The sequence below is a fragment of the Monomorium pharaonis genome, chromosome 1, assembly GCF_013373865.1.
Source record: "Monomorium pharaonis isolate MP-MQ-018 chromosome 1, ASM1337386v2, whole genome shotgun sequence".
In the NCBI taxonomy this organism is placed as follows: Eukaryota; Metazoa; Arthropoda; class Insecta; order Hymenoptera; family Formicidae; genus Monomorium; species Monomorium pharaonis.
This window is the reverse complement of record NC_050467.1, coordinates 21,285,662-21,298,500: the sequence shown is the minus strand read 5'-3', so window position 1 is coordinate 21,298,500 and position 12,839 is coordinate 21,285,662. Positions and strand designations below refer to the sequence as shown.

General features: G+C 27.4%; 2 protein-coding genes and 1 non-coding gene across 8 annotated transcripts in view; 2 read left to right on the top strand and 1 right to left on the bottom strand.

The window, feature by feature from the left end:
* Window positions 1-12,839, bottom strand: part of LOC105837599 (protein unc-13 homolog 4B) — a 33,173-nt gene that overhangs the window by 18,470 nt on the left and 1,864 nt on the right. For 2 of the 6 annotated variants that reach the window (XM_012682507.3, XM_028192045.2), the window contains exon 1: window positions 1,893-2,064. The exons of 1 other annotated variant lie outside the window; for it this stretch is intronic. In XM_012682507.3, coding sequence (XP_012537961.2) covers window positions 1,893-1,897 — 5 coding nt within the window. In that variant the 5' untranslated portion in view covers window positions 1,898-2,064. Of the gene's footprint in view, window positions 1-470; window positions 1,034-1,892; window positions 2,065-12,839 lie in introns of those variants that run through there. 3 more of the 6 variants (XM_012682515.3, XM_012682510.3, XM_012682505.3) reach the window with 2 other exon arrangements.
* LOC105837601 lies at window positions 2,296-5,222 on the top strand. The gene is made up of 5 exons (XR_004962689.1): window positions 2,296-2,508; window positions 2,597-3,072; window positions 3,267-4,009; window positions 4,146-4,504; window positions 4,791-5,222. It is a non-coding gene; the product is annotated as an uncharacterized LOC105837601 (transcript).
* LOC105837602 (trypsin delta) lies at window positions 5,870-12,433 on the top strand. Its single transcript, XM_036284749.1, has 5 exons — window positions 5,870-5,921; window positions 6,090-6,187; window positions 6,272-6,354; window positions 6,494-6,764; window positions 7,809-12,433. The coding sequence occupies exons 1-5, from the start codon at window positions 5,888-5,890 to the stop codon at window positions 8,091-8,093; spliced, it is 771 nt and encodes a 256-aa protein (XP_036140642.1). The 5' UTR covers window positions 5,870-5,887; the 3' UTR covers window positions 8,094-12,433.

The window sequence follows — 12,839 nt, the reverse complement described above, 5'->3', positions numbered from 1 at the left end:
TTAAAAATAAATAATATAACTAATCGTTTAATTATATTTGTCTTTTATTCAAGTATTTATTTTATTAACTTTTTTGATATATTTACTACCATGTTTGAAAGATTTTAGATGTTGGATATACTTTACTTATATACATGTAAGAGAGAAAGTGTTTACGAAATAATGTGTTGAAAAGACACATTTTATATGTAATATTATTTTCTACGTTGTTTCAAATCACATTAGTACTGGCATTTTATCTTTGTATACGATTATTTTATTAATAAATAATTTTTAGCAATTACAGAATTATTTAACAATATTCGTACTATTATTTTATTATTTTATTTTAAATAATTTTTTCTTTTGTACAATAAATAATATAAAATTTTCTGTAAAAGGAAATTTATAGTTTCTTCCATCAAAGCACGCAAAACACTGAATAATTAAAAGTCAACGTAAATAATGAAACACAATTGAAATCTCTTTACCTTATCTCGTGCTCTGATTTCTCTTGTCCTTTATTTTCCTTTGCCAATTTCTCTTCTACAATCTTGTGGTAAAATCCTTTCCACATAGCTTCTTCATCCATCTTAACTCGATTTCTTTGGTCTTTCTCACTCAATGAATTAGAACGCACTTATATGCGATTTAGCAAGTGTTTTACCGTTAGTTTAAGTTTAAGATTGTTAATAATATGTTATAACTGCAAAATTTCTAGAAAACTATATGTGTATATTAATTGCGCACTCACAAAAACATTTTTTGTTCGATATTGAACTCGTATGCGTAGAAAATTTAAGTATGTTTTGCAACGGAAATATGCCGGCTGGAGTTAAGGCCGGTATAGGTGTGACTAGCAAGCGTTCCATTTATTCTTGAATGAAATAAATTAACCGTTCACTTTACTTTTCCATCTTCCGGTAGATGGCACCTGTTATCAAGCCATAGAAAGCATTCTCACTTCTTTTACCTGTTTATACGCATATTTTACAAATTTTAAACAATTTTAATTGTATGATATTATTTTAGCGAGAAATACTTTTTATTTATTAGAAATATAAATTTTTCTTTAAACAATTATACATAGTGTAAAATATTTATTTTTTATTATATTTGAGGGTTATATATTTAGAATTAATTTATAATAAATTATTTAACATAATTATTTAACATGTAAGTTTTACTAGCGATTTCATTTTATTTTGTTATTGTTTATTTTTTGTTGGGCGTTCTAAGAAAATAACAAAGAATTAACTAAACTAAGCTAGGATTAACGTTAAAGAAATTAGAATTCTGAAAAATTAATATATAAAAAAATTAAAACTCATTCATGTTTATTTTGTTTTTACAAATATTTAAATTATGACTAATTAGCATATGGAAGAAATTTTGCTCGATTTATCTTATCCGTGGTTTATATTTCACAATTGTGATGTCAAGTTAATTAAATAATCATTTGAGACGCGCAGTTGTGTAAGTGACTCAACATTCGTGGAGTTTAATTCATCATCTCGATGATATCATCTTTTATGCAGGTGATCTCTTTGTAGACACGAATAAATTAGTAATGAAAAATCACTAATAAGAAAATATATTTCTTACGTTCTACATTATGTGCATTGTGTTACATTTAAATCAAAATTTATTGCGGCAAAAGAATTAATTTAATTTAAAAGACAAATAAATAAACATTTCATAAAGTGTACAACAATATTTTTCAAAAATTGGTGATAAACACTGATACATTTCATTTTCCATTACATATTATGAGATAAGACTAAAATAAGACTAATTAAAAAATATATAATATCACTTTTATCATTGATAACAATGATTATTTTTAGTTTTATTAAAATTCTTTTGCAACTCCATTTTATCGTAAACACTAGAAGACAGTAACGCAAACTCACTCCATTAATTTTAGGCCAGTATCTGTGTACCTGCAGTATAGGAATTGATTCCTGGTAAAAGCTGCTATCCAGACTGACGTCGCGATCGTTGCGGTCCTTGAACGCAGGCGCAGGTCGCCATTTCGCTTGTGATACTATAGATGTATACTATACATATATCATTGCGAATGCGTTGAAGCAAAACATCAATAAAGTTTCTGCAGTATTATGAAATAGGGATACTGTATATATATATCATTTCAATCTTTACATTAAGTATTATTTCACTTTTTCATAAAAATTGTAAATATTAAATAATACAGAATAATAATAAAAATTATTATTCTGTAATCTTAGAAGATAAATTTTGCATTATCATTATCGTATCACGTTATATATAAGGCAACATTAACGTCTGTTTGAAAGAAAGCATAAATTTTTCACTTTTCTAATATACGCCAATATGTAACTTGCAATGAGATAAGTTTAACTGCATTTCCAAGAAATATTTTCTATTGTTCTTGGAATAAACTGCATGATGTATGTTTGAAAGAATCTACATAAAAGCGAACTAGTTATCTGCAAACATAGTTAGCAAACATGCGTTGCAAATTGATTATATTGTTTCTGTTCTTTGGTAATATATTATTTTTACTTTTTTTAAAAATAACAAATAAATTTATAACAAATAATTTATATTTTGTCCTTGCTATAATTTTTTGCAGAGATTAATGTATTTTGTGTGACGACGGAAAATATTAATCGTAATGAAACGTTCATGTGGACAGCATCCCAAAAAAATCAACCAAACGCTACATCATTCGTTCTAATAAATCCAAAACAGATTCAACATGCGGAAAGAATAATAGAACATTTCTTAACGAGATTAATTGGACCGATTGCTCAGCCAATAACTCTGAGATTGACGTCTAATAATGGAAGTAATTTGGAAAGTACAATTAGTGAGATAAGTAATATGATACGTGCAAAAATTATGGAATTTGCACGAACCAGCGGATTAATTACATCGGTTCGGCAATATGAGCAAACATTATGGAACTCTACGACTTCCAAAGGCTGGTTTACCGAAGGTCTAGTCCAGGGATCGTTCTTATTAGGCGATCTGATTAGAATCGGAGAAGAGGTTCAATCTGCGATCAATCATTACTTCAAAACGTATAATATGATCTTATATAAAGAAGTGAGTTTTTAAAAATAGGAATTAAAAATAATACTCTTAGGTATTTGGAATGATTATAGCTATGTAATAAATCGTTTACAGCTTTAAAATAAGCCAATTGTAATAGTATGGAGAAAAAAATATTTTTAGGCAATCTATTTATAAATTAAGATAATTGTACATAAATGTTTATAATTTATTTATATTTATTTTAGGAATTATTACCACGCACTGTAACGACAAATTTTAAGTTTTTTAGTATCATAAATGATGCTGCTAGTTTTAACAAGAAATTATTTAAATGTTTGTTATTGATAACAGACGAGAGAAATTCAACATTATCTTTTAATCTTAATCGAGCTCTTGCAAACTTAGCAAAGGAATCACCCAATATTACTGTGAAATCGTTTAAATCCAGTTTAGATCGAGCATTTATTCGTTCCGCACCAAGTAACGATTCAACCAGTGAACAATTATACATGCTGCTATGTCAGTCACTTGTTGAAAGGATCAGTCATTACGGTGATTGTATCAAAGAGTTACGTCGCTTCGTGACTTGCGTGTCATCATCGAGCGATCAAGACTGGAATGGAGCAATCGGTCATCACAGAATTTTTGCCAAACCATGGTTAAGCGTTATTCAACACTTAAGTGGATGTAAAATTAATATCGACGAAGATGGCAATGCGAATATTCGCTGCAAATTTTATCGGAGACTGCCGAAATCTACAACGCGGCAAGTAAAATATATTTACGAGAAAATATTAGATCAACGGATACCTAAGCGGTCATCTCTTCATCACGTCGCAAATGAACTCGGGAATCTTCTTTCGAGAAGTAGATGGGGGAGACAATTAACGTACGACATATGTCAGTATTTTGCTATTTATCAAGAAGGTCAAAGGAGATTGAATATACTTTCGAAGAATGCTGTTAAGGATAAGAAAGCGGCTATAAGGTTAATAATAATTTAATTACGTTTCACGTCTTATTAATTTTTAGTATAGTACATATGGCATAGATTGTTATGGTTGTATATCATATTAAAAATGTATAACTAAAATAATTCTTTATTAAGAAATTTATTCTTTTAGATATAAAAAGATGTCTATATCATTAAATATATATAAAAATGGAGTATTACGAAAAACGATGCTTGCTGTTGAAAATGTTCATCATTCTGCTTTAGAGATGCAAAAATATTTTATTCATGGTATTAGAAATTCTTTCAATGAATCATGGCAGAATCATCTTAAAGTTCTTGCTTGCTTGTCAGAATGGATGACAAAAGTTTTAGAATTATTTGGATGCACAAATTTAAATGATACAGATGTCGATACGTCGATTTCTACTGACATTCCGCCAATTAATATGACAGATTCAAACAGTGCAAATGATGAACTTGATGAAAATAATGAAACAAAACATCTCATAATATATTCTAGGAAAAATCGTAAGTATTTATATTAATTATTACATATAGGAAATTACATAGAAGGAAATTTTATCACATTTATTTTTAATTTCTTGGATTTAATTTTTGATTTTAAAATTATTAAAAAGATATTTTATTTTGATATATTAAAGTAATTTTAATATATCTTTAGTAATCTATTTTTTTATTTAAAATTAATATTTATTAATTACTTTAAATGCTATTAATTACTTCTATAAAAATTTCTAATCAATAATTAATGTGATAAAGCTATTTTGTAAATTAATTGTATATATTTCTGTAGAAATAAAAAAGGAGACCGATATTACTTTCGAAAAACTAATGCAATCAATGAATCATATGAGTAAAATGCGAAGCCAAAATGACAAAAGCACTTTAGCATGTCTCGCAAATAATTTGCTACTGGTTACTATGTTCATGGAAACAATTAGTTTTGTTTCCACATTATTCTGTTTGGGAGACCATAAAGATGAATCCAATTTCGAACAAGAAGCGGAAGATTAGAGTTTACTTAGACCTGGAACGTAGATCATTGTTTTGAAAAGATTTTGCAGATATTGATACAGTTAAAGAAATTTCTCCGATGGTACCAACTGTTTTTAAAGAAATCGCCAATAACTATGGTGTAGACTATGCAAATTCTATTAAAAGCATACTTATGAATGTAACAAATAATTCTTACGGTTTAATAAAAAGTAAGCGATAAACTAAGAAACGATGAACAATTTTCGATATCAATATTGTTCAAATTATTAAATATATATGATTGTGAAAACAGAAAAATTGTAGAATATTTTTCTATAATAAAACTATTTTTATTAATATGAGTACATGTAAATGAATAATATGTAGACACTTAATAAAATTTAAACAAAAATTGTTAAAATATTTTTAAAGATATTTTTTATACATTTTATTCTATGTAAAACATAATGCTCTTTTCATTGTTTTTAAATTTATGAAAAGTTGATTTACATCTTAAATGTATATAATTTTAATAATTTTGTAATGCTTAATTAAGTTGTTAGACTTACGTTGCATATATTAAAACGCAATTGTATTTTTTTGAAATAGTATAACTATTTTTATGAATCATTACACTAATTCTGCTGTTAATAAGTAGGTGTTTAACTGCTAATAAAGTATTCCACTTATTGTGACAAGAAATCATAAATTTTAAATTATCACTTTGCTTATAGTACTTTCATAAATCATGTTTAATCTTAGCACTGTTGCGATATCATAATTGCTATAATATCAACGTTTGCCGCTGTTAAAAATGTTCACGAAATATGTCATATTTGACATTTATAGTCACAAAATACATCGTCACACTTTACATATGCTCGATCACATTGTATGATGACATAGTCTGCAAAAATGCGCGAAGCTGTCGTTATTCTCTATTTTGCTGGTATGAATAATTATTTACGTTATACATTACTGCTAACAACAAAGCAGAGAAATATTTATTAACATTTTTAGTTACTATTATATAAAACAAATATATGAATTAATTATTTTTATTATTATTAATACAAGCCATGTCCATAATATTTACCGTTTTCCATGTATATTCTAGGTTTCTTGTTAGGAAAAACAAACGGAAATGCAATACTCAAAGCGCAACCGAAAATTGTTGGAGGACAATCAATTGACATAAAATATAGGCCTTTTATGGTTAATAATATTTTTAACTATATCATATAAATGCGACTTATTCATTTTTTAAGATTTTCTAAAAATAGTAATTCTCTCTTGCAGCTCTCTTTACATAATTCGTATGGATTTTTGTGCGGTGCTAGTATATTATCTAGGACATGGGCCATTACTGCTCTCCATTGTCTGTAATAAGATTTTAATATTACTATTGTTACTAATTCTTTTAAATTATAAACTATTAATTTTTAATGAAATTTACATATTGAGTACAGTAAGTTTATTCTTTATAATTTTAACGTTTTATTCTAATACTTTATTTTCTAGTGTCTCAGTATCATCGACACAATATTACGTACGAGCTGGATCGAATAAAGCGAATAAAGGTGGATCTGTACATAGAGTGACGAACATTCACATATACAATGACACATATCGCTCTTGGTTCTCGAGATTGTTACATCATGATATCGCACTTATTGAAGTAAAACCACCATTTCGTTTTTCGAAAACCGTTCGACCAGCTCGTTTACCAAGATCAAACCACGAAGTACCTCGTGAACTATTAGTTTGTGGTTGGGGGGATATAAACGAAAAAGTGAGTAAACTAACTCTGTAATACATAGGACCGATTGTTCCAACTTCTTAATAAACTTACCTATCAGATAAATATGTGTTTGTCTTTATTTGTTTAGAAAAAAAAATGAAAATAGATACATGCTTACCTGATAAGTAAGTTTAGAAGTTGTAATAACCGATCATAATAATTTTATGTGACCAGTACTGCGCTTTTAAATACTAATAATAAAAATAATAAAAATATTAATAAAATTTAAGTAATTTTATATTGCTTATTTATATATTTATATATTTATCTGTTTAAACAATTAAAACAATAAAATCAAAGTTAGTTGGAGTTTATTAATTTATTTAATAAATGTACAAACGTTTTGACACATTATTTACATCCTCAGTACACAAATAAATTGCTTTGTAGTTTCCAACTTAGTGTAGCCCATATAATAGATTAATGATCTTTGTAAAATTTATTTCTTAAAACATAAATAAAAATTGTAAAGACTTATTGTACCAGTATTCTATCGTTCCTTTTTACAATGATTGTAGCTATTATAAATTGCCATAGAAATCTTTTTAATGGACTTTCTCACTCATTGTAAAAACAAGTAATAGTATACTGGCATAAATAGTCTTTACAATTTTTACCTGTGTTTGAAGAAATAAATTTTATGAAGATCAATAATCTATTATATGGATTGGCTACACTAAGTTCAAAACTGTTAAGAAATTTATTTGTACACCGAGGATGACCAAAAGCAATGTGCAGAAACTTTTGTACATTTATTGAATAAATTATTGAAATGCCATATTTTAATTAGTTTTGCCTCTATAAGCAGTTCTAAACTGCATTGTTATTTAATGTAAGAGCCTTTTTAGATATAATTTTTAGTTAAAATATTAAAACCATAAAATTCAAAACATCTAAAAAAATATGCATAAAATGTTTAGTATGTATTATTAATTACTTTTAAATTATTTGTCGATTTTTTAAATTTTTATTCATTAATTTATAATTAAGAATTAAAAAATTAGAAGCCTAAAATTGAATTTATCTAATTTATAGGAAGAAAGTCCTCAAACTCTTATGGGCGTTTATATTCAGCACGTTCCGTTCGAAACTTGCGTTAATATCACTACTTCATACGCAATACTTGTCAAAGATGACTATCATTTATGCTATGGAACTCAAGGAAAAGATGCGTGTTTCGGAGACTCTGGAGGACCATTGGCTAGTAAAAGAACAATTTACGGCATTGTGTCTTTTGGTCGTGGATGTGGAAAAGTAGCTGGCGTTTATGTCAAAGTCTCGTATTATCGAGACTGGATTAAAGCTGTTACTAATTTATAATTAAAAATATGCAAATATATACGTTTCAATAATTTTATTTTTTTGTTCACAATCTGTCATTTTCAGTAATTTTTTCATTATCTTAATTGATAACTGTTAATAATATAGCTAATGATAGTTAATAAAAAAGAATTAGAATTGGATAAAAGTATGACTCACAAATTCATAATTTAAAAAATGTAAAGAATTAGTATTTTATTGTTTCTCATATGTGCAGCAAGTTTATCTATAAATCTCTTTTAAAGTTATTCTGTTAATTTTTCCTTTTGCATTTAAGTTGGCAAATACACACAAATAAAACTGAGAAGATTATTCGACACATTACGCCACTGAAAGCCTCGTGTTCTTATCCGACAGGTTGAAAGTATTGTTTTCGAGAGAATAGGCACAAAAGGCATATCGAATCACGGAGTCGTGAACCCTTCTACGTTCAGGTTCGGTGCGTGCAGGAAATTCACCACATACGCGTGCTGCGCAAGAGTGTCGCGCACGCCCGCACGCGGCACACGTAGCACTCGCCCGTGCAATGCTGAATAAAAGGTGTACGTGACTACATAATGTACGCAATGAATATTTAGTTTTACGTGATAACGATATTTCTTAATGATATTGGTTGCTTTTGCACATGGTCATTAAAAATTAATGGAGCTGCGTTAAATTAAATATGAAATATAGTGCCTGTAAAAATTAAGCAACATCATGTATATATTTTTACGGTGATATGATGGCGAGATGGTACATTACTTTTGAGTAGAAAACACAAAAAACAATGTTATATGTATCGGAAATATAACACACTAATACTTGGTACAAGAATTATTAACCAAAAAAAGATGCTGTTTTAAGATTATTCTATTATTTAAAATCGCTTATATACTAACAATTCCAGCATTAATACGTATCAATAGAGAAAGAATGGTTATTTCTCTTTCTAATATATGTAAGAAAACATAGGTATACATATACGTTTATTGAAGAAAACATGAAGATAATATTCTGTGTTTTTATAGTTATAGATATGCAAAATAAAAAAATTCAATTATGTAGTTTTGTATTTATTTTCCCGTAATATATATTTTAAATGATAAAAATGATAAAAATCATGAAATACGGAAAATAACACACGTATTCCAATATTCGCTGTTTAGTCGACCATGCACATTTGCTACTTTCAAGCTACTATTTACCGGGATGACTCATGTGTGCTTTCCTGCGTGAAGCGAACCTTTGCTAGTGTTTTCTGTTCGCGCTTCCAAGGGTCTTTAAACTCCCCTGCCACGTGCAAACTATTAAGTGTCTCCGTAGAAGACCGTGAGAAGACCGCGCATTATCGTAACGGGACATCCGTCACATTTGGATATGAACATACACCGCTTTTGCATACGGGCATTGAGCTATCAATTTCGTTGGAGACACGGTTTAACGATAATAATTAACTTTCGGAAATGACGTATTGCTAATTGACAATAGCAGCGGATCAGTATTATAAATAGTTTTTTATATAGCGATATGCTGTATTACATATAATGTGTGTGTCATATGTGTGTATTTAGAAATAAGTCTACTAAACATTTGTGGCACGTATATTATCTTGAATTAATATTGCTTATATGATGATGACATTATATGTGTAAATAAATCTCGATATAATATAAATATCAACATAATTTGCATTACCATTTAAATATAGCATATCCTGTTGCGGTTTTATCTTGTGACAATGTAGCCACTGTTATCTCAATGACGTAATATTTGACGCACATAATTTTTTTTAGCAACATGACATAAATTTTGATACATAGGTTTTTTTAGTGAGGTAAGAGCTTAAATTTATGTAAAGAAAGGGATTAATGTGCAAATTTATTGCACATTATATACATGCAGATTATATATATGTATTTTGATACAAATTATATGATTTGATATCACGGAAAAATTATTATAATGCGAAATATGTTTTATTGGCACGTAATTATAACTGTGATTTTTTTCACATAATAATAGTTTTATTATTTAAAAGTAAGAATAAACTATGTACAAAATTTGCACTTACCCATCCGTTGGCGCAGGAAAAATTTTATTACGCCAGAATTTCTTCAAGATTTTACGGATTTTTAGACACCAAGCACTACTACATTTGGGACTACAGTATTTTTGTACAGTACTATTTATTTGAATACTTTCAGTGATATCGTGATAATCTACTAATTCCCAATTTGTATCATTTAATATAACAGGCATTTCTTCATGTGCTATTGAAATGTACGAGTTCTGCGAATTCGCATTAGAAGAATATGATATCCTGGCGTCAACGTAATTCTTCTGTCGCAAGTAAACATTGTCCACAACATCCGATTCAAGATGCTTATCAGTCATAATCGATAAATTTCTATTAGTTAAATATTCTTCTTTACAAATAGTGGATAATTTTTTTATCTCTTCAATATTTGTTTTATTATTTTTAGCGCAACTTGGTGAAAAATGCTTCTTCTGATGAAATTTTAATTTTATGACGGAATTGGTTAACATGATTGAATTCTTTACAGTCTATTTATAAATCATTTTGAATATATCCTTGCCAGTCTTCAATTTATAAGACTTTTTTTTAAGCACGAACTTGTATAAACAACATATATTTGCACATATATGCACTGCTTTGATACGTCATAGATTTTACTTAATACCATCACTATCTTTATGATAATTTATAAATGTGCAACATAATTGCGATTTGTTGCGAATATAGAAATAACGTTTTATCGTAAACCAACGTCGTTCATTTAGTACGCGATCCCTACGAAGGAAAAAGTGGCACTGACCAGTTTCTATACTACCAAGTACCCACGCTCCCTAACTGGGGATTCCAACTGTGCACGCATAAACGAAGAGAAGGGATGTATGCATTCACACTTTCTTTCTTCAGTTAGCGTTAAAATAGCAGATTTTTTTAGAAAATATAGCTGTTATTATAATATTTTATTTTTACATGATTTATTAGCCTTGCAAAATTATTAAATATACTTTTTAACTTATAGTAAAAGTTTTTAAAAAATTACAGTAATGTAAATTTATTATACATTAAAACATTACATGTTATAAGGATTGAGATTTTTTATCGCCAGTAATACAAAATAAGAGACTGCTTATCGACGATAACTGACCAAAATTTTTTATTAATTAAAAAAATTACATAATGGTTTGATCTTGATTTTAGGTCCTTATCAATTCGAATATAATCTGACAATTTTAATGAAAATCTGGATTAGAATCAGACTCAAGACACGTACGAATTTTCTCGTACCTTCCATATTGTATCGTACTTGATAATGACTTTAAATTTAGGTTAAAATGTTGTGCAGTTTTTTAATTAATAAAAATTTGTTAGCCAGTTGTAGACCATAAGCATTCTCTTATTACATGTTATTTTAAAATATTATATAAATGATGATATGTCTGTAATAATAATTAATGCCTTATCTTAAAATTAAAATAATAAACGTGGATGTAACAGTTCGATTAGAAGAATTTTGCTAATGCGATCAACATTTTATTGCAAAATGGCCCCTTAGAATATATATTTTTAACAATAAAAATATCTGTTCTAAAAAAATTGTTTGGCAAACTTCTTTAATAAAACTCAGCTGAATAAAAAAAAAAACGATTTTTCACAATTCTTTACGGTTTTTGTAAAATCTGTTCCTAAAGGAAATCTGTTACATTATTCCTAAGAGAAATCTGTTACATTGTTATATTTCGGATGACAATAACTTAGAAGTCGAACATTTACGGCGCATACCTGGCACTAACCGGACGCAGCATTTCACATCATTTAAATCTGGGACTACACATTTTTTAACTTTTTAACTTTGGACATTGAATTTATTTTTGAGAGAAAAATTATAAATCACAATGCATATGTAACGTTTTTTAAATTATTGATTTCTTGTTCCTGAAGATGATTTCCAGGTAAGTCGAAACGTTTGACTCATATTGTAATTATTCTTTTGATTACATGTTTGTATACAATTATTTGTCAATTAAGTTCTTAGGTTGGTCTAGTTATTTTGTTACGCCATTGCATAATATTACTAAGTAATAGCTATATATCATTTTCAGACAAAAAATTGTAATAATTACTAGTGCGATGTAAATTCTTGTGAAAGACGCATAAGAAATAAAGGAAATTCCTAAGGCTAATAAAGCAATTTTTTGAATATTATTTAAATATCAAAGCAACATCCCATTCAATTCTTTAATCAGAATGTCTAATGTACATAAATATTTATTATATGATAATTCTTTACATAAAATGTCTTTTTTGTTCCAAAAAAAAAATAAAATGTACACATCTAGAAAAATTTTATTACTAATTACATAAAATTTATGTGTAGTTTGTGTTTATTAAATTATTTAATATAGTAAATTGGTAACATATTTATATTATTATCACAATAATAACAAAACAAAATTGTTTAGTAATTTTTGTAATTAAAAAAATATTGTTACAATTGCTGTTGGTTAAATAACAATTAGTCATAAATCTTTTTTATCAAAATCATTAAAATTATTAAAATAAATTGTTGCAATAAAGTGTATAAACAATATTGTTATAGATTTATTTTATTTAATAAAAAAATAATACGATATATAAAAATATTATATGTATAATAAACTTGTCTTTATATTATGTAGTCACTCAAAATTATTAAAATAATATTATGAACACACACACACACACACACACAC

Coding starts and splice junctions, on each gene's coding strand:
- LOC105837602 (XM_036284749.1), top strand. CDS start 5,888: ATGCGCGAAGCTGTCGTTATTCTCTATTTTGCTG. Junction 6,355..6,493: donor ATTACTGCTCTCCATTGTCT/GTAATAAGATTT, acceptor TTTATTTTCTAG/TGTCTCAGTATCATCGACAC. Junction 6,765..7,808: donor GGGGGGATATAAACGAAAAA/GTGAGTAAACTA, acceptor TCTAATTTATAG/GAAGAAAGTCCTCAAACTCT.